A 19,387-nucleotide genomic window follows, 5' to 3' on the forward strand; every position below is an offset into this window, starting at 1 on the left:
TTATACAAATAACTGGTTAGAAGAAGTCTGCCAAAAACACCATGGTTATCTTGAAGCATCTAGAATACATAATATAACATTTTATTTAAATATAAATAAAGCTTTATTAAATAATTTTCCATTAATAAGAATGAAACTGTATAAGGTTCAGTATCAGTGGTATCCTTTAAGTATTATTGTAACCAAGTTATTGTTCCTCAAGCTGAAGGGTCAGTCATTTGACCCACTTTATCTTATACACACACACACACACACACACACACATAACTTATTCTCAGTATAGTGTATATAGGGATCAACTTTCACCTAAAAGCCAGACAGGTGCTTCATGTGCATCAGTAATTCTATACTGCCAAATGAATAATTCAGCATAATGTAGCTTGACTTTACAACTTTCTTCATCCAAAAGTTGTGTGAAGATGAAGGGGAGTCTGGTATAATATTAAACTAGCTCACAGAACACATAACTGAAGTAGGCCTACCATACTGTTGCACTGAAATGTTCATTTTTAAGTAAAGATGACTCGCAAACAATGACATGAATATTACTATTCATTTATTTAAAAAAAATAACAGACTCATTACAATGCAAATGTACAATCTTAGATCTTTCCCTCGTGGAGAAAGTATTTCTACATGATATTTAGGTTAGCTGTGAAAAACATCTTGGGAGAAGGGGCGGTTTCACTCTCCGTCTTTGCCACGTTCACTTTTTAGGGAACTTGGCCTGCTTGTGTTTGGGAGGAGCCCATTTCAAACAATGTGTGTCCACTGTAGAAACAAAATGCAAATGTTTTAAACTCTTAAAAGCATGTTAACACATATACAAAGCAAAGGATAGAAAAAGGGGCAGATCTGTTACCTGTTATTGGTGGTTTCTTGTACTGGGCACTTTTGAGATGCTCCTCGACTAGTTTTGGTGTGACACAGATGACGTGCTGACCTTTCCAGTACTTGACCATGTTCAGAGACTGTAGTGTGCTGATGATGTCACTCTGAGTAATGCTGGTCATCTGACTGTGGGTGCAGACATTATGCATTAGTTAAATCTCTTCATCAAAGCCTTGGCAGTTAACTCTGCATGCAACCTCATGCATTTGTTTACGTGCAGGTTTGTTCTTGTATTTGGGACTGGATGTGTACCTGAGGTCTTTGATGGACAGCGTCCCTCTGAAGTCGCGCAGAATCTCTAGAAGTACCCAAGACCAGTAACTCCTGTAACTCAACTTCCCCAAGTCTGACAGAGGCTTCTCTGGAGACCCCACCGTACTCTCCAGCTTAGACAACTCATAACCTGAGAAGAGTATGACTCCAGTTATCAGTGTATGTGCTTAAATCAGAAGGGAACATCTGCCGAGAGGTGAATCAGGGGTGAAACCTACTGAATGCAATTAGAAATTTTCCATATCCTCTTCTCTGGTATGGAGGAAGAGTGAGAATACAAGCCACATTGTTCCCATCTGGAGACTCCTTCTCCTGCTCATCAAGAATACATTGTTAATCGAGGTACAAATACAGAGATACGCTTTAAAAACAAACCAAAGAAACACTTCACCTTAGAGAAGTAACCCACAATATGTGCTCCCTGTTTGTTGACTTCAGTGAGGATGTAGAAGATGAATGGCTCTACATCGAAGTAAAGCGTTTTATGATCCAGAAAGAGCTTCGCCAGGAGACACAGATTCTGACAGTAGATCTACAGCGAGAAGGACAGTGTCAAAAACAAACTGTGGGGAAAAGGTACAGCTGCATAGGGATTTGAAATCAGTCCCAAAATAATTCGTTTCTATGCTTCATTTTAATGGCAGGTGTGATCTGGCTCACCTTATGGTCCTTCCCATCAACCTCGTACACGGAGATATTGTTCCTGCGATAAATCTCTTTGCCTGGAGGCTGACGCCACTGACACTGCGACTGAAACAGGAGCCATTGAGGAACAAAGAAACAGCAAAACAAAAGACAGTGTAAATTCAGCAAGAACATTTAACCTAACTCCGGGAAGACGGAAATGCTATAAAACGAACACACACACAAAACACAATCAGCTGATCGACAATGAACAACACTGATCTAAGAACAAATACTTGTAAAAAGTGCACTTCCGGTTCCATTGTACCGAAGTCAGTGGGTTTTTTTGAATAGGCTTTTGGTTAAATGCCTGAATCAAGGTCTAATACATACACACTCTATTCAACCTTTGTTGGTCAAAAAGCTTATTTAAAAAAAGAAAATCCACTGGAAAAATCCTGTTGATATTTAGTTGACAGAAGCAGTCACTGCTGCACTCTATTCCAAGCCATTCAACTCATCAGCACAGATGTATAGCACCCCCTATGGTTTAATAACAGCCGTTACTGTGTGAAACAACAAAAAAACCATTGTGTGGACTGACCAGGTGGTATCTGAAAGTCTTCTCATACTTCATATACTTCAGGCAGTATTCACAGATCCAGAGCTTGGGCTGTTTTCCGTAGTCCTCAGGGAAAGGAGAGAAGTACCATGCGTCAATCTCAAAGTTCCCAATCTGAATCTTGTCCACATATTTTACTTTTGTGATCTGAAAATAAAAGCAACATTTTGGATAAAAATCAGAAAACGGGTAGACATAGTTGGTTACTGACATTGATGTAAAACACCATAAGCAGTGTGAGGATGCAAAGCAAGCGTGTTATGCAAATGTTGCCCCCCTCATACCGCCTCGTGCTCTTTCTCCAGGGCTGCTGTAGTGGGGTCCATCTCTGCATACGTCTGAGAGAAGAAAACAAGCAGTCAAATAATTACACATGTTGCTGTCAGACTGATGTGGCCTTCCTCAGACACAACACTGATCAGCATGTGCAGAGACGTGATGACAGGTACCTTCTGAACGTGGTTGATCTCGTCATGTTTACGCTTCTGGTTTCGGGTGATCTTCCTCTCAGGCTGGTCCACGAGTTCACCTCCACCTCCCTCCTCCACACTCTTTCTCACTGCGTCTTTCACAGTCTTCGTCAGGGCCAAACGTGCCTTTCCAACCCACTCATCTAAACGTCTGTTAACTGCCAATGACAAAACAGAGCTTGTGCTCACTGAATCTGTAATACACAAACCTGTAAAGCATCTGTAAAGTAGTTCCACTCACATCCAACATAGTGGACATAAAACTCTTCTCTGCCTTCCTGCTCATTCAGCCGAGACTGAATAACCTCTGCTGAATCTGAAAGAAAAGAAGAAAACAAATGAATAAATAAAATGTATGTGCATGCACATTTGGGGTTTGCATGGGCTGTCGCTTATGAATTTCTCAATCATGTTTTCGTAACGATAATGATTCAATTATAATACAGAAGTAATACAGAATTTAACCACAAATGGCAAATTAATTATTTCTGAAAAAATATAATACTAAGCATTTTCCGTTTTGAGCTTACGCCATGTTTTGTCCGCACGCTGACACAGATAAGTCCCCCCGATTTCTACGGACACCTCCTGCTCTCTGCCGCCGATGTGCGACAGCCCATCCCCTGAGTGCGGAGTACTCGAGCCCGCGGCTTCTCGTTCTCGATCCGCGGCCTCCGCCTCGTCCTCTTCCCCGCCACTGCCGTTTGATGAACATGTCGCTCGCGTTCCCGTCTCCAAGCTTCCTCGGTCGCTTCCAGCGTGACCAACGTCTATTTCAACATCCATTCGCTCTTCTGAACCGCAGTTATCGTATGAATTGTTCATGTTTGGGTGGCGATTGTTTGACATCGACATCGCTACGGAAGACATCTTTGTCTATTTGAAAACATTGCGCACGCCGCGTTGACTCGCGCATGCGCAGAACGAATCTAGTCCTGGTCTGTTTTGTGTAATAGTGCCTCTGTTTTGTTTAACTTATATAGATACATACACATTTTATATAAAATATTTTAACAAGAATAAACACATTATACATTTGTATATGTAATTATACATCCCCTGTGCGCGCGCGTGTATATATATATATATATATATATATATATATATATATATAAATTAAATACATATACATCTATCCTATTTATTTAACTTTTATCTTATTTAACCTGCAACAGAAAGAAGATACTACTTCCTTTCGAAGTTCTGATTTATGGATTTAGGACATTTTCACAATTGCTTTGGAAAAAGTTAAACATCTTTGAACTTCAACAATGGCTAGACTCCTACCTAATTGCAATGTTTACTCCTTCATTTTCACTAACAACAATGCTAACCCAAGAGAGGAAGGAAAAACATGGGTCAGTTTACTGCTTGTGGACAACTTTATTATAGACATGGACATAATGATGGTACAGCTGGTGAAACTGGGAGGTACGCTTGTTCCTCTGCCTGTACCTCCCCTCTCCCATTGTCAGAGCACTCCCTCCTTCCTAAATTCTTTTTCCACTCTCTGATGCAAACCCCTGCCGCCACCCCTATAAGCCCCGCCCCCTCTGTGATGATGCCCAGCCCCTCCCTCTCGGGCTCGTTGTCCTCCTCCACGGTGGCAAACACTCCCAGAAGTATCCCAGTGACTGGGTCCCTTGAAGTTCCTCTCCTGCCAGTGTCCATGTTGTCGTCCGGAGCTACGACCGCCACGCCTCCATCCTCGACCCACGTGTTCCCTTTCTGGGCGTCCTTCCTGTAAGATTGTCTGAGTCACATCTTTTGAAATACACACGTTTTGTTGACTCAGCTCTTGTCCACTGTTGGATTCTGACGTAAACTTCACTTGAGATATATTTTTTTCTTCTTCATTGGTCAAAGGCTGTGTTATTTTATCACTGAGTTCACATTCCTGTCCTTGTGCTGTACTTTCTCCCCGTGGTGTGGGGTTCACTGGGCCGGAGTTGACATGATTAATCTTAACAGAAGAATGCATGAGCCTGCCCAGTCGTTCTACCCCAGGTGTAGTCATCGTGTGACGTGCTGATCCCCCTCTTCCGCCTCCTCTTCCTCTACGACCTCTCTTGAAGTCACCTTGCTGCCTTCTCTCATGAGTGCCCAGGCGCTGTGATTGGCCTGTAGTGTGATGACTTTGAGAGGCATGGGTTGCATCGGTGGAATCTTGGGACAAGGAAGGGACTGACTGAGAAGATTCGGCAATGGAGGCATCCTCCGTTGCAGGAGTGTCAGAAACATTAGCTGGAGCCTGAGGAAACACACACATTGATTTATTTTTCACATTCTGACATTGAGAACTCAGGAAATGAACACAGTGCAGCTAAATACGATCATCGCTTCTGTTAAATATTATAAATATTAAAAGGGGTCCTGAACTGAGAAATCAAAATTACCTTGATCTTTATCATCAGATGTCACTGTGCTATAAAACATTCAGTTTGTTTCAGAACTTAAAACATTCTTGTTAGTCTAAAAACAGCGTTTATTAAAGCCAATCTGCCAAAACAGCAGGTTTTAGAATGTGCCACTCTATGATGTAATGGTGTGGCTAAACTCTGCCTCCGCAGAAGAAGATCAGCGCCTGCTTCTACATCACTGCCTATTTAGCCCCCCATTGATTTGCGCACATAATTGGTAAATGACAAGAGCGACAATTGCAGGCCTACGTAGAAACAAAAAAAATTATAAACTTTATATGAGGAACTTTATTTTTAAGGAAGCACCCGACCAGTAAGAACTTGTTCCTTTATTTATTTCATTTTGCGGATGATGCAGTGCAGACTGTTTTATTGAATACAATGTTGTACAATACAAGTGTGAGTAACTGTTTTCATTACATGATCGCAATTGCTTTGTCTGATTAATATGTATTTTTTATGAGTTTTTATGTATTTTTAACCTAAGTCTTTACTTCAGAGTCTACAATCCGCCACCGTCTCTTCAAACAGAGCGTTTAGATGAGGGGGTCAAAACACGACAGAAAAAAAAAAAAAAAAAAGTATTTGGTGTATTCACACCTGTCTTGTTTGGTTAGACTGAATCAAACTTAAGTTTGTTTCCCCTCTTGGTGCAGACATTTTTGGCACGTGTGAATACAGCAATCGCACTGGGTGTTGACATTTTTGGCACGTGTGAATACAGCAATCGCACTGGGTGTTGACATTTTTGGCACGTGTGAATACACTGGGTGTTGACCAAACAACCGCACCGAGACCCTTCTACTACCGACCTCAATCCGACCCAATTGCAGAAATCACGCTCAGAAAGCGACAGCTAGCACATATAGTGCTGTTATTTGCATTTCAATTGCTTAATTCACTGGTTTTAAAACCCACAATGCTTACAAACATATGCAAATATTGCATATTTGTGACAGTGCACCAAATAGGCTAAAGCTTGTCACAAAAATTGCCATGACTATATGTATTTTATGCTAACAGTAAGGAGATATTTCAATTATTTATTAATGAACTAATGTTTTATAAGTCAGTGTTGCAATGAAGTTGATGATCCCGACTCACCATCTCATCAACGGATGTGCCTTTAGAAAGAAATGCATCTTTATGGATTACATAATAATAAGAGTTTTTGTTTTGGATTTGAATTATTTCACTTTGTAGTCATTTAAAGCTTTCTATAGATATATTCATGTCTGTGAGGAAAATATTCAATGGGAAATATGTTTTAGTGTATTTTTGTGAAGCGCTCCTGTTTAAAGACCGAGAATGGAAGCACATCCTATTGGTTTTCTTTATTTTTTTTAAAAAGGCATAGAGGACTTATAATAATCCACAGTATTTAAAAAACAATTATGTTTTTTTAAAGCATGTCAACATATTTTGTTGCACCTAATTCACAAAATAATGATCTTTAAAAAAAGCATCATATGATCCCCTTTAAACAAACATTGTGATATGCTTTAAGTATTTTATATCTATAGATTTAATTATTAAGTCGTAATTATTTTATGACATTGTCTCATTTGATGCTCATAAATTTCTTCATATTGCGTTAGTAACTGATAACACCAAATCAATAAAATAATAGAAATCGCACCATGAAAGAGCTCCATGATTAGCCTGTTTTTGAACTTCCTGTTTTAATCAGCTTGAGAACTTCTGTCCAATGAATGGAGGATATTGGCACATGCGTGGCTTTGTTTACAATTTTACACTTGCAAAAAAAAAAACGGCAGTGTCAAAGCCAACTGCACCAAACAAAAACAAAAAATCTACATTGTATTTGATCGAGACCAAAGCAAGTGAACTAGCAGACTTGCCTGGTGTGAATACACCCTCACTTCTAAATTATGATGTTTTTTTACTGTAAAAACCTTGATTACGAACATCATAAGTGGACCTCAAAGAACAGTATGAAAAAAAAAAGACAGAGCCAGTTCATGACCCCTTTATTACTTTATTACTATGTTCCATCTAGCATTTACCTCATTAATGTGAATTAGGAATCTATTGGATTCTGCTTCGGGATCAATAACTCCGCCCTTTTCCTTCTGCCGTTCCAGAACCTTCTGGAGTGCTGCCCACTTCTTTTTAAATTCCCCACCCATGACTGCATTGTCCTGCTGTGGGTGAAAGAATAATAAACACAACATTCATGTGTGTCCACAGCATGTGATCAGTGAGCATACATGAGTGTGCTGAGCTTTCCAACTAGACATCCTGGCATAGTCAGCTAACAAGAGAGACTGCACACGGGACAATGACGCACTGCTTGGCACTGCTTGTGTACTGCTTGGCACAGAACACAAGGGTGACATTGTCCACTTGACATTTCTAACAATGACAAACGTCAGGCCAGTTTAGCTTGACTCAACTGCAAACACCGAATCCACGGAGAATGCAACAGTGTGTCCGAGTGTCTTACCTGTGTGAAAACTGGAGCAGGAGAGGAAACTAGGGCATCCAAATCATAGGTGAGAGGCTCTCGACACACGGGGCAAACAACAGCTAACTCCTGTTAATGAAACGAAAAAAACATAATATTAAAAACCCTTCCTGTTATTCAAGCTCACCTCACTGCCTCTTTATGGATTGCAATTAGCTAAGCTTTCACAGTTTAACACTACATTAAATTATATAGTAATAATGTAATACACAAAACTGTTGACTGGAATTTATTGAAAACCAAATGAGTAGCATTTTGCTTGAAGTAAGGAAAACATATGAGCATGTCTAAAAAGAAGCCGCACCGGTTCCTCCGTCCTGTCTCTGGTTTTGTCCTCCTCCAGCTCCCTCTCACGGTCCTTCAGCTCCATCTCAGAGTGAGCGATGTAGCGGCCGAGACAGTGAGAATGGAAATAGTGATAGCAGCTGGTCTTAGTGAATACTTCCCCTTCCTATGGTTTTGAAAGAGGAGGAACAAGCGCAACAATATTTACAACTTGTACAAACAGGCCACAAACCACACTAAGTGCAATGTTACAATGAGAACAGCAAACCTTAAAGCCATACAGACAGATGACACAGTTTCCATGGGGAATATTGCTCTCGGTCAGGATCTCTTTGGCTCTCTGTGAGGATGACAGAGAGAAACTGTTTGAGACTAACACATGTTAGAAGGCACATACCTCACCCTTTAAAGATGTTTTTGAGTGAAGTGTCTAATGTTCACCAAGCCTGCATTCATTTGATATAAATGGCAGCAAATCAGCAATATTGTGAAATATTCTTTTTTCTAATGCAATATATTTTCAAATGTAATTTATTCCCGTGATGGCAAAGTTTTAATCAGCAATTTCTTTTAATATTTGTATTTGCTCCTCAGGAAACATTTCTTACTATTTTCAATGCCTGTTATGCTACGTAATAATTGATCAATAGAAAGTTTAAAAGAACACCATTTATTTGGAAGAGAATTTTGTAACATTATAAATGTCTTGACTGTCACTTTTGATCAACTGAACTGAACTACATTTCTACAAACGGTGTATTTTTGGATTGAATGAGGAATCCAAACCTCTATGAGCTGATACAGTACAGGTGTCCCGATACATGACTCTGCCTCCGTCTGCAAACTCCTCCGTAAACTAACAGAGGAAAACAGCGGATAAGAAAGTATACAGATGAACAGGACATTTTAAAGTTTTAAAACAGCAGTTTCTAATAATAATAATCAAACACCTGAGTAGTTTATCATCCGAGAGTCCACGTGGATTGTGAATAGAGATGCCAGGGGATGAATATGGGTACTGGAAGTGAATAAAACATACTCTCAGAAGACCAACAGGAACACAGAGTTGTCAGTAAAGACGTACCATTACCATAATATTACAGCAATTTGACCAACAAACCTGAGAGTCCAGATCCATTGTCAAAGTAAGACGGACAAACTGAGACAGACAGTCCTCCGCAGTGGAGGGATAGAGCACCAGACTGACTGTCCACCCTCTAGAAATGAGACGGATTTGACAGATTTATTTTTGTACGCTTTAAGGATACAGAATTAGTATCTCAAGTAATTCATGAATAACTAAAAGAGCAATAGATGCTCAAATATTTACCCCTCATCTCTCTGATCAACACTGAGCTCATCCAAGTAGATGGACTGCAGCACTTCGATTTCAGACAGGACACTGTGGGGTCAAACAGATGTGAGCTGAACTTCGTGTAGAACTAGTGTTATTATAACAACCCTGAGCATGACACATCAGACGGCCAAAGGGCCAAAGATAGACACAGCACTAACACACTCGACCATTTTTTACTTCGACATTGACTATCTAACGCCTACCGGTTAAGTCTGGTCAACTATAGATTCTTTATGTTAGCGTCGGACCAAATTATCTTCTTACATACTTTTATAGGTATGTAACGTTACTATTAGTTTTTTAAACGGCATGTCACCTATGACAGCTCTCCTTTATCGTAACCAACTGTGGTGTGTAATTTAAATAATTTTAGTCTTACAAATGAGATATTTTCAGTTCGTATATCAAACAACTACTGATTTATATGAGAATTCACAATAAATACATATTTCTGGCAGTATTTATCAGCAGCCCAACACTCACTCGCTCTCGGCAGCCATTTCCGCGGTGACGTCACTCTTCCTTCCACGACATCGGTCAGCTGACACAGAGCTGACGGTAAAAACATTCTTCATCTCGATCTAAACATTAAATCCGCATTTATTTATTAATATTATTATTAGAATGCACAGTTCTCCGATATTAATTAGAAAGATGCTTTTTTTGGTATTTTAAACCAAGTTTAAGGTGTAGGCTACACTTTAAAATTCACAAAAATGTACCCAATATATCGGAATTCATGAACACCGACAACAACTGCACTTTTTTGGCTCATTTGTTTCATATGTGTAATTTGTCTTTAAAAATTTGATCTGATGTTCAGCCCCAAAAATGTTAACTTTATTCCGTCTCTAAAAGATGTTGTATGTTCTCACACACACCAAAGTAAAAGGTTTGAGTATGTTTTGAATTTCTATATTTTGCATGGTAAATATTACATTCACAAACAAAAGTTTGCAAAACGCATATCTAATTGTGATGTATTTTTAATGGAAGTGTAGTAATGGAAATGTAACTCTAAATGGAGTCGATGAAAAAAAATTTTTTTTAATATTAATCAGAAACAAAACGAATGATACATTGTACCATTTTATGGAGAAATTCTTTGCATAGTAATGTCCTCACTATACATTGCCAATTTCTTTGGTTCTTGGATCTGTTTCCAGGAAATATTTGATTGCGGTTACATGTTCGTTACGTTTTTTTTTTCCTTTATATATACTCCCTGGTAGTTTATTGTCTTTTTTTTTTTTAATTAACCCTTCACGTATTGTTCAGTTCAGTGTAATTTGATATAAAACTTATTTGGTGCATAAAAAAAAAAAAAAAAAAAAATCAAAAGAAAGAAGACAGCCGACTGACAGATAGGAATTTCATTGATTCATTATTTATATGATTCATAACCATATGACTCAGGGGTCAAATTTAATAATCTAAAGAAAAATGGTCCTTCCACCATTTAGTAGGTTGATCTCGGGAACAATTCTGGCTGAAAAACACATGCATTTTAACATTTTATACTGCGAGTGTTTAGTCAATCCAGCAGAAGTCACTTAAAGACATGCCTCTTTCACAACTGCAAGACTTAACAAAAAATTAACAATGTTATGGGGTTTGTGATTTTTTAAATCATATTTTATTGCTAATTTATTATTTGCATACATTAATGACATATATCGAGTCAGTTTTAATCCAACCATTAACATCTCTCACTAATCACAGTGGAACACATGAGACCGTTTGTATATAGTGTATTTCCTGGACCAGGCCTCTGATGCCAGTGTAAATCCATGCCAGTCAATTCCCCTTCTGTAAAAAAACCTAAACATTACATTGATAAACATCGGTGTAAACAAACACTGATGTTCGGCACATAATAGCAAGTTATTTTTTATTCCTCTTGGTTTTATCTAAGCAGTGTTAACATAAAAAAAGTCACATTTCACAGCTGAAAACGTGACCCAAAGGATCAGAGTAGCAAAAGTGTTTGATTTGTCCCTCTTTCCGTCTGTTTTAGCACTTCTGCTCTAACAGCATTTCTTCCCTTTCTTCCTCCTTTCTCTGTCTCTGTGGGAATTTATATGGACGGTGTCCTTTTCTCTCCCCCTCTCTCTTTCTGCTCGATTTTGGCTCTGTTTCTTTGCCCGAAGGACCATGTGGGTGAAAGCCATGAACATCTGTAAACACAACAGAATACAAAAATAACATATTACTTTTAACAAATCGGAGTGCACAGAGAGACAAAAAAGAATATATAAAAGATATATAGTCTATTATTCCATTCAAGCCAACATAAAATTTGTATATTTTGGTTAATTGCTGAGCTTAAATGCTGAGGAATAAATACATTTTTAGTTTTAAATAAATTTAGGCTTAGATTAATTTAAATACTGAGGATTTCTGAAAGAAATTGGGCTTAAAAGGAGAAACTTAATGTGGATTTTTACAATTAATTTAGGGTTATATGATATAGAATTCACTAAAACTACTGTTTATCTTAAATAATGATATTTTAAAATGAATATGAGTTTAAATAAACAATACATATCCCAGCAATTAAGAAATACCACCTCACCTCTTCTACATTGATATTCTCTTTAGCACTCGTCTCAAAGAACCGCACACCCACCGACTCTCCAAAGCGCTGAGCATCTTGAGTGTCCACAAGCTTTTTAGAGGGATCATCATTCTTGTTTCCAACTGTTAGGGATCAGAGTGGAACGGCATATTAACGGTTTGCTTTCGATACTACAACAGACTGAGAATATACAACTGAAACATCTTTTTTCATCACATTGCAACTTCAAGAAAATCTAACCTAAAACTTTGCAGACGTTGTCACAGTTCTGTGAGATCTCGTTTAACCATCTTTTCACGTTGACAAACGATTCAGGATTTGTGACGTCGTACACAATGATGACTCCATGAGTGTTTCTGTAATACCTAGAGAAGTACAGCAGACACGTGAGGGGGAGACTGGCAGAGATCAGCACATCTTTAATCAGCAGTTAGACGGGAGCGGGGCTTACGTCGAGGTGATGGTCCTGAACCTCTCCTGCCCTGCAGTGTCCCAGATCTGGAGTTTAACTCTTTCTCCATCGATCTCTACCGTGCGGATCTTGAAGTCAACTCCAATAGTAGTTATGTAACTGCCTGTGAAGAGTGCAAAAGCATGTTTTTATATCTAGTCATAACACTTGAGCTTCCTTAACACTTTCAAGCAAACATACACTTTCTTTTTTTGTCTTGCTTTGCTTAAGAACAGTGAATTAGATCATATATTTACAGACCCTTTGACTCACAGACCCGGTCTTTCTCACACAGACACACACTTTGTGCAAAGCAGACTCACCAGAGAACGAGTTGTCTGCGAATCGTAGGAGCAAACTGCTTTTCCCTACATCTGCAACAGAGTCAGAGCGACATGTGTGAAACGTTCAGCCGTAATACCTTTTTAAAAAGCATTTCTTTTATAAAACATGCTTATAATATTTAGATGTTACTAAATGAACAGTTAAACCTAAACATACAAAACTGATAATGTGAGCTTTAAATAACTCCCTACAGTAAATAAAAACAACTGCACAGTGTAAACAGCTCTAGCAAATATCTCACATAGTCGATCTATAGCAGGCAATGTAATCTTAACATGTCCTTTTGTCACAAAGGCCTAAAAACCAACCAGAATCCTAACCCAAGCCTACAGTCTTTATAGAGACATGCCACTAGCTGAACTGTTAGCGTGTAAGTGTAAGTGGCCACAGTGGACTGAATGAGGCGCCTGTGGTTAATACCACAGTTAAATTACAAACATGATCTGTGAGATAGCACCACTGAAATTTGCTTACAAACAAAAGTTCTCTAATCTGAAAGCGGACGAATAAAAAGGATCGCTAAAGATGGCATTAAATTATAAAATCCCCCTATTTTTTTTAAATGCATGTTACTGATCTTACTATGAATAATTCATACATGTATACGCTTTCTTTTTTACTGTGGTAATGTTTAATAAAAACGTCATAACTTGACTTTCCAGTGACAGAACTGGACTTTCCAGTGACAGAAATCTCCAATCAATCTAGGACAAAGCGGTTTCATAGACCAAACATTGATGGTACGCATCCCTCCCAAGTTCATCCTAGTGACCTGATCAAGTGACTCGATGCACTGAAGGGATGAGGACTGACAGGACACACTTACACACAGTAGCTTCATTCCAGCTTTCCAACAATGAGCATAATCAAGAGAAATAATCACTTATTTTATGCCATATATTAATGATTCTTTAATGGAGACTGTGCTTTGCCGGGTTTCTAAAAAAGGCTACACATCCGAGTTGGTAAAAAGACATATGTATGAAAAAGCAGAACAATACTAACTGGAGTCACCGATGATGAGCAACTTGAAGAGATGATGGTAGTCTTTTCCCGCCATTCTACTGTTCAGAATGTGTCCTCATGAAACAACAGCGTTCAAGTCCTCAGTCACGTTTTCCTGTGTCTTAAAGTACCAGGATGTTTAGTGCGGAGGGTTCTGGGTGAAATCCTGCGGGCATCATGCGATCGTCTTTCCAGTTTTCCTCAAATCTCAAGTGCAAAATGATCCATCAGTGTGATTTCAGTGTATTCCAATTCCTGAATCAGTGATTTCGTACTGTCTGTAACTCGTTTGTAACAATATTGTTAGTTCATCTTTAAACCCTCTTTCAATTTCCAGTTACATTTCCATTGCTTTAGCCCACATCAGAGACCCACAGTTAAAATCTACGTGAAGTTTCCTCTGCCGCCTCACCCTCAAGTGCAAACACATTACCACATTGTTGTGGTTAAGTATCAAATGACTCAGATTACAAAGTAAACGGTTCTTTAATCGCTGGTGGCGCTCATAACGCTGGGCTATGAGTGCATCAAGAACCAAATCATCCTGAAACAGGGCAGCTTGTTTGAGATCCAAGTTGCTTCGTCTCCAAATCTTGATTTCTTAGATATACAGATGGCATCTCAGTCACAACAATCCCATTTCGCCAGTCTAACCGATGCATGCAGGGACTGGTAGCTTCCCACACTTTGAAAGATCACTGCTACTCCAAAACACTGCAGGAATGCAGCTTCAAACCGGAAGTGAGAAAAGTCCCTGCCGGACCCTTTAAGCCCTAAACCTGAAAAAAAGGAAAGGAAAAAAAAGACAGGTATTATGTTATTTTTTTTTGTATTTAGACAATGTTACTCCCTCTACCCCATTAAGCAGAACAGCAGCCGCTAAACTAATTTCAGCTCCTCTCACTCTGACAGACAGATGACACTCTTTCTGTTACCAGCTGTACCCCTGAGTTTAGGAGATGAGCCCACACATGTCTCCTTACAACTGAAACCAAAACAATGGCCAGAAACATTAGAAGCCAGCACAAGACAAGCTGCTGAGTCAAGAGAAAGCCAGAGATTTAGCAAACTGCCAAAACTGTTCCATGAAAACAGGAAGGGACGTGTTGTTCCTGAGCGGGCCTGGCGAGGAGGGCACAGGTTCCTCAGTAAAACAGTAAAAACACTTCTGGTCTCAAAGGAGGCAGCAGGTTAAACACGAACATGGGACCATTTCAACACAAAATAAGGTGGAAGAGAAGTGAAACGGACACACCTAGGCTGAGATCCGCTTATCAGGCGAGAAGAGGAAACGGTTTTCGGTGCCAACAAAGCGAAATTCCAGAATACAAATATGCTTCAATTAAAAGCGAAACTATTTGACGGTTTAACCATGCAGTACAACCGGATTGAACAGTCGATTCGAAGGAAAATATCATTAAGGGTTAATCATTTTGTCGAAGCAGGTCTACTTTATATATGTAAGGTTATCATAAACAGACTGTCCCTCTGAGATGAGTGACTTTACTGTATGGAAATCAAAGGGTCACGCGCCGTATCCATAGAAACTCTAAGTCCGGCAAATGCTGCGATTTAACGCACACAGCTGTAAAAACACGCGATCCTACCAGACCTCAAGTTGAACTCTCGCCTCGGTCTGCTTCTTAAGTTCCGTTTCTTCTAGCCGCCTCATCAAACTTGTGTCCATTACTCAACTCGACGACTCCTCGCTTGTGATTTGTGAGACGCGGCTAGGCTAGCTACTTAACTAGCCGCAGAGTCTCTGAGATGATCAGATCAAACTCGGATCTAGAGAAGAGCTCACCGAGAATGCGTTAAAGCATGGACTCGGAGCACGCTGGGGAACTACGAAAGACTTGGTCCAAGTTTGTGTCGGGTGTGGGGTCGGTCCTCCAGGCAGTGGGGAGCTCGGACAGTGCCCCAGCGGCCGCAGAGATCATATCAGATCAGATCCGCCTCTCTGAGGCCGACGCACCTGAATGTTGAGTCACTCTCCTCCTCCTCCTCCTCCTCATCATGTGCCTGAGTGAGTTCCTCTGTCTCCTCCTCCTCATGACACTCCTGTTGCTGCTGAGACCGACTGCGCTATTCTGTCGCAACACACGAGATGATGACATTCCTGCCGCACACAGAACTGGGAGGACTGCATTCAGGAACCGCGGTTTTGCCCATAATGCATTGATTGGCGTATAGAAATTATGTATAAAGTTTTTTAACAGTGAGATGTTTAATTGTTTTTAAAAAAGTATTTTCTGCTCACCAAGCCTACATTTATTTGATCCAAAATAGAGCAAAAGCAGTTATATTTGTGAAATGTTTTACTATTTAAAATAACTGCTTTCTGTTTGAATATATTTCAAAATTGAATTTATTTCTGATCCTTCAGAAATCATTCTGATATGATTTGCTGTTTAAGAAACATCTATTATTATCATTTTTTAAAAAAAAATCAGGATTCATTGATGAATAGAAAGATCAGCATTTATCTGAAATAAAAAGCTTTTGTAACTTAATGCACTATACCATACAAAAGCTTATTTTTTATTTTATTTATTTATGGGGGGGGGGGGGGTAAATGATCAAATGAATACTTTTATAAAGTTACAGAATATTTCTATTTGACATAAATGCTGTACTTCTGAACTTTCTGTTCATTAAAGAAACCTGGAAAAAATTGATACTCTGCCGTTTTCAACATAATAATAATATTATAATAATAATAGTTCTTTGACCAGCAAATCTGAAAAAAGTTTAAAATGATTATCACAAGCATGAAATGAATTTTCCCGTTGTATCAGCAGCCTAATAAAATGTATTTTACATGGAGCGGCTCGCCTCATGTGGCCTCAGGGCTGTTGTTTTGACCAACTGAATACTACACACCGCATTTCTGTTACTGATGTCTTCATTTCCTTAGACTCAGATAATACAGTTTAGATACAGTAATTAACATTGTAAATCCAACATAATTTTGTATATTTTAATAATATATATATATATATATATATATATATATATATATATATATATATATATATATATATATATATATATATATATATATATATGTATATGTACATGAGTAATACTATACGTTGTGTATTTTACTAGTGTAACACCAAAAACCACCAAGTGCACCTTCAAAGACCTTTTCAGGGTTAAATGCATGAATCAAATGTAAAGCTAAAGAAACACATAAAAAATTGACAAACAATAACCGAAAAAATATATTTTTATAAAAATTCATTGTTTAGTAGCATTATAGCAAATCGTAATTCTTAACCAAATTACAATTCAGACAACACATCGAGCTGGTGACTGCTGCCCCCTACTGTCATAACCTGAAAGATGAAGATTGGGAAAAGTTAGGATCACTCCATTCACAAGTCCACACACATAACCGATGAAGATATGAATATATATATATATATATATATATATATATATATATATATATATATATATATATATATATATATATATATATATATATATATATATATATATATATATGAAGAGTTCAGATGCAAAAGCCTCTAAATGCCATCTGAAATTTTCATCTAAAATTAGGATTTTTATCAGGCTCCTATATTTATGTTCAGTTATTTCACTTTAATAGTCTGACAAAGGACCTGCACATTGCCATTAAAGTAAAATGACTCAACCTAAGCATAGGAGCTTGATAAAAATCCTAATTTTAGATGCAAATTTCAGATGGCATTTAGAGGCTTTTGCATCTGAACTCTTCATATATATATATATATATATATATATATATATATATATATATATATATATATATGCGCCTACCCTGTGTTTAGTGTTTTTGAGATTGAGAGCCAGTGTGTTGAGTGAGGAAGGAGTGCAGGGAATCTGAGCTTTCATTGTTCCTCCATGTAAACAGTGAGACACATATGGACCCTCACCAACTGACGTGATCTAAACACAACCACAACATTTTTTTTAAATAATTCTCTCTCTCTCTCTCTCTCTATATATATATAATTGCGTGTTTTCTGTCATGTTAAATTGACAACTAGTCCTTCTCACCAGGTCCTGGTGAAAGACCGCTTCCCTTTGACAGCCGGGCAAAGAGTAATACTCTTTGTGAAGAGATAAACAAGAACAAATAAAGACAATAGCTTCACTGTTCCTGCAAACCAATCATTCACAAGTCCATCTTACCATCCAATCAGAGTCCGTAGCAAGAGAGCTAATCCACTTCCCAAACACATTCCTGACCCACCGTTCCAGAGCAAGTTTGAAAGCAAGAGAGTGGGATTTCATTTTTTTTCTTAGAGGCATGAATGCATTGTTTTAGCTTATTTGTTTATTCTTCATCATAAGCAGAGGAGTGTTTTACCTCATATTTGAAAACTTCAATACAGTGAACTGGGCGATTTGTCCGTGAGTCTGGTAGAGGAAGTATATACTTTTATTAAATGATGTTTATCTATTCCTGGTTTAATCTTCATCAAAGAAGAGTAAGGGAAATAGAAACGATGCAGTGTCATTCACTGACCCATATCCTCACAGCACCATCCTCCCCACCAGAGAGGATCTCCTCTTCCCTTTCTTTGAAGCACAGGCAGTGGATGTAGTCAGTGTGGCCCTTCAGAACAGACTGCAGGACAAGGATCCTCATCCTACTGTGTTGTAAGTTGTTCATTTAGAAAGCTGAATATGCAGCCCATTGGAGCCAAGACATTAAAAAATAACAACAACAGATGCTGTTCTTTTAAACTTTTTATTCATCAAAGGATCCTTAAAAAAATATTGCAGTTTCCCCAAAAAATATTTGGCAGCACAACTGTTGCCAACATTGATCATTTGAATACTAAATCAGCATATTAGAATGATTTCTGAAAGATCATGTGACACTTTATACTGAAGTAATGGCTAATCACACAATAAATTATATTTTAAAGGATATTAAAATATAAACCATTATTTTATATTGTAATAACATTTTGCAAGATTACTGTTTTTTTTCAGTATTTTTGAAATAAATGCAGCCTTGATGAGCAGAAGAGACTTCTTTTAAAAAAACATCACAAGTCTTAATAATCACAAACTTTTGACGGGTAGTGTGTGTGTATATATATTTTATATTTTCCCCAATGTATTTTTCAGCATTTGCACAAAATAGTGACTATTTTTGTGTGCCATTTGCCCTCTAAAAACAAAAGCAACAGCTAGTGTTCCTCAAATATGTTATCTCTTGTTGTTTTTTTATGTACAGAGCTAAAAGAATGTATACTAATCATACTAAACCATTTATTACGAGTAAAAAACAAAATATGATTACTTAAGGAAGAGCATGTTTTAGAAATAACCAACAAAAATAGATGAAGTACAGACCTTTGGGTTAACGATCGTTGCATTGATCTCTGGGATTTCAAAACTAGTCCTGTAAGAAATGAGACATTGCAACAACCTTTTGAAACCAGATTCAGGTAGTTCCCACAATAATGAAAGTCATCAAACCCAACTATCACTCTCTTGTGCGTCTGCAGTATATGAGAATCAGTCTCTCGCTCATAACTGGGTTTGCTTATCCATACAAACTCAATCTGAG

General features: G+C 38.2%; 3 protein-coding genes across 6 annotated transcripts; all 3 read right to left on the reverse strand.

Annotated features, from left to right (window-relative positions):
• Positions 1-539: 539 nt before the first annotated feature.
• Positions 540-3,800, reverse strand: LOC127953806 (histone acetyltransferase KAT8-like). The gene is made up of 11 exons (XM_052553122.1): positions 3,411-3,800; positions 3,122-3,196; positions 2,860-3,038; positions 2,695-2,748; positions 2,393-2,557; positions 1,825-1,914; positions 1,556-1,696; positions 1,383-1,476; positions 1,144-1,294; positions 863-1,017; positions 540-771 (listed from the first exon to the last, which is right to left on the reverse strand). Exons 1-11 carry the CDS (start codon positions 3,748-3,750, stop codon positions 707-709), a joined length of 1,509 nt encoding a protein of 502 aa, XP_052409082.1. The 5' UTR covers positions 3,751-3,800; the 3' UTR covers positions 540-706.
• A 443-nt stretch (positions 3,801-4,243) lies between these two features.
• Positions 4,244-10,020, reverse strand: LOC127953804 (E3 ubiquitin-protein ligase RNF25). The gene is made up of 10 exons (XM_052553119.1): positions 9,914-10,020; positions 9,404-9,475; positions 9,194-9,290; positions 9,024-9,091; positions 8,860-8,929; positions 8,342-8,413; positions 8,093-8,239; positions 7,768-7,857; positions 7,328-7,465; positions 4,244-5,131 (listed from the first exon to the last, which is right to left on the reverse strand). Exons 1-10 carry the CDS (start codon positions 10,003-10,005, stop codon positions 4,352-4,354), a joined length of 1,626 nt encoding a protein of 541 aa, XP_052409079.1. The 5' UTR covers positions 10,006-10,020; the 3' UTR covers positions 4,244-4,351.
• Positions 10,021-11,043: 1,023 nt separating this feature from the next.
• LOC127953822 (ras-related protein Rab-35) lies at positions 11,044-15,905 on the reverse strand. 4 transcript variants are annotated; one of them, XM_052553150.1, is made up of 7 exons: positions 15,785-15,905; positions 13,810-14,588; positions 12,783-12,833; positions 12,460-12,583; positions 12,249-12,373; positions 12,006-12,130; positions 11,044-11,607 (listed from the first exon to the last, which is right to left on the reverse strand). In XM_052553150.1, the coding sequence occupies exons 2-7, from the start codon at positions 13,862-13,864 to the stop codon at positions 11,458-11,460; spliced, it is 630 nt and encodes a 209-aa protein (XP_052409110.1). In that variant the 5' UTR covers positions 13,865-14,588; positions 15,785-15,905; the 3' UTR covers positions 11,044-11,457. The 4 variants fall into 4 exon arrangements, with proteins under 4 accessions (XP_052409110.1, XP_052409108.1, XP_052409109.1 ...); XM_052553148.1 differs by having other exon boundaries at positions 15,614-15,884; XM_052553149.1 differs by having other exon boundaries at positions 15,422-15,884.
• Positions 15,906-19,387: the final 3,482 nt, after the last annotated feature.

Source organism: Carassius gibelio, chromosome B3, assembly GCF_023724105.1.
Source record: "Carassius gibelio isolate Cgi1373 ecotype wild population from Czech Republic chromosome B3, carGib1.2-hapl.c, whole genome shotgun sequence".
Lineage (NCBI taxonomy): Eukaryota > Metazoa > Chordata > Actinopteri > Cypriniformes > Cyprinidae > Carassius > Carassius gibelio.

What these genes read in the sequence shown, in the direction of transcription:
- LOC127953822 (XM_052553150.1), bottom strand. Translation starts at nt 13,864, where the DNA reads ATGGCGGGAAAAGACTACCATCATCTCTTCAAGTTGCTCATCATCGGT. An exon ending in CGCAGACAACTCGTTCTCTG is followed by an intron (nt 12,584 to 12,782) that starts GTGAGTCTGCTT and finishes CACTCTTCACAG; the next exon opens with GCAGTTACATAACTACTATT. An exon ending in TTCAGGACCATCACCTCGAC is followed by an intron (nt 12,374 to 12,459) that starts GTAAGCCCCGCT and finishes GTACTTCTCTAG; the next exon opens with GTATTACAGAAACACTCATG.
- LOC127953804 (XM_052553119.1), bottom strand. Translation starts at nt 10,005, where the DNA reads ATGAAGAATGTTTTTACCGTCAGCTCTGTGTCAGCTGACCGATGTCGT. An exon ending in CAATGGATCTGGACTCTCAG is followed by an intron (nt 9,092 to 9,193) that starts GTTTGTTGGTCA and finishes ATTCACTTCCAG; the next exon opens with TACCCATATTCATCCCCTGG. An exon ending in TCGGATGATAAACTACTCAG is followed by an intron (nt 8,930 to 9,023) that starts GTGTTTGATTAT and finishes TTCCTCTGTTAG; the next exon opens with TTTACGGAGGAGTTTGCAGA.
- LOC127953806 (XM_052553122.1), bottom strand. Translation starts at nt 3,750, where the DNA reads ATGTCTTCCGTAGCGATGTCGATGTCAAACAATCGCCACCCAAACATG. An exon ending in GCGTGCGGACAAAACATGGC is followed by an intron (nt 3,197 to 3,410) that starts GTAAGCTCAAAA and finishes CTTTTCTTTCAG; the next exon opens with ATTCAGCAGAGGTTATTCAG. An exon ending in CAAGAAACCACCAATAACAG is followed by an intron (nt 772 to 862) that starts GTAACAGATCTG and finishes TTGTTTCTACAG; the next exon opens with TGGACACACATTGTTTGAAA.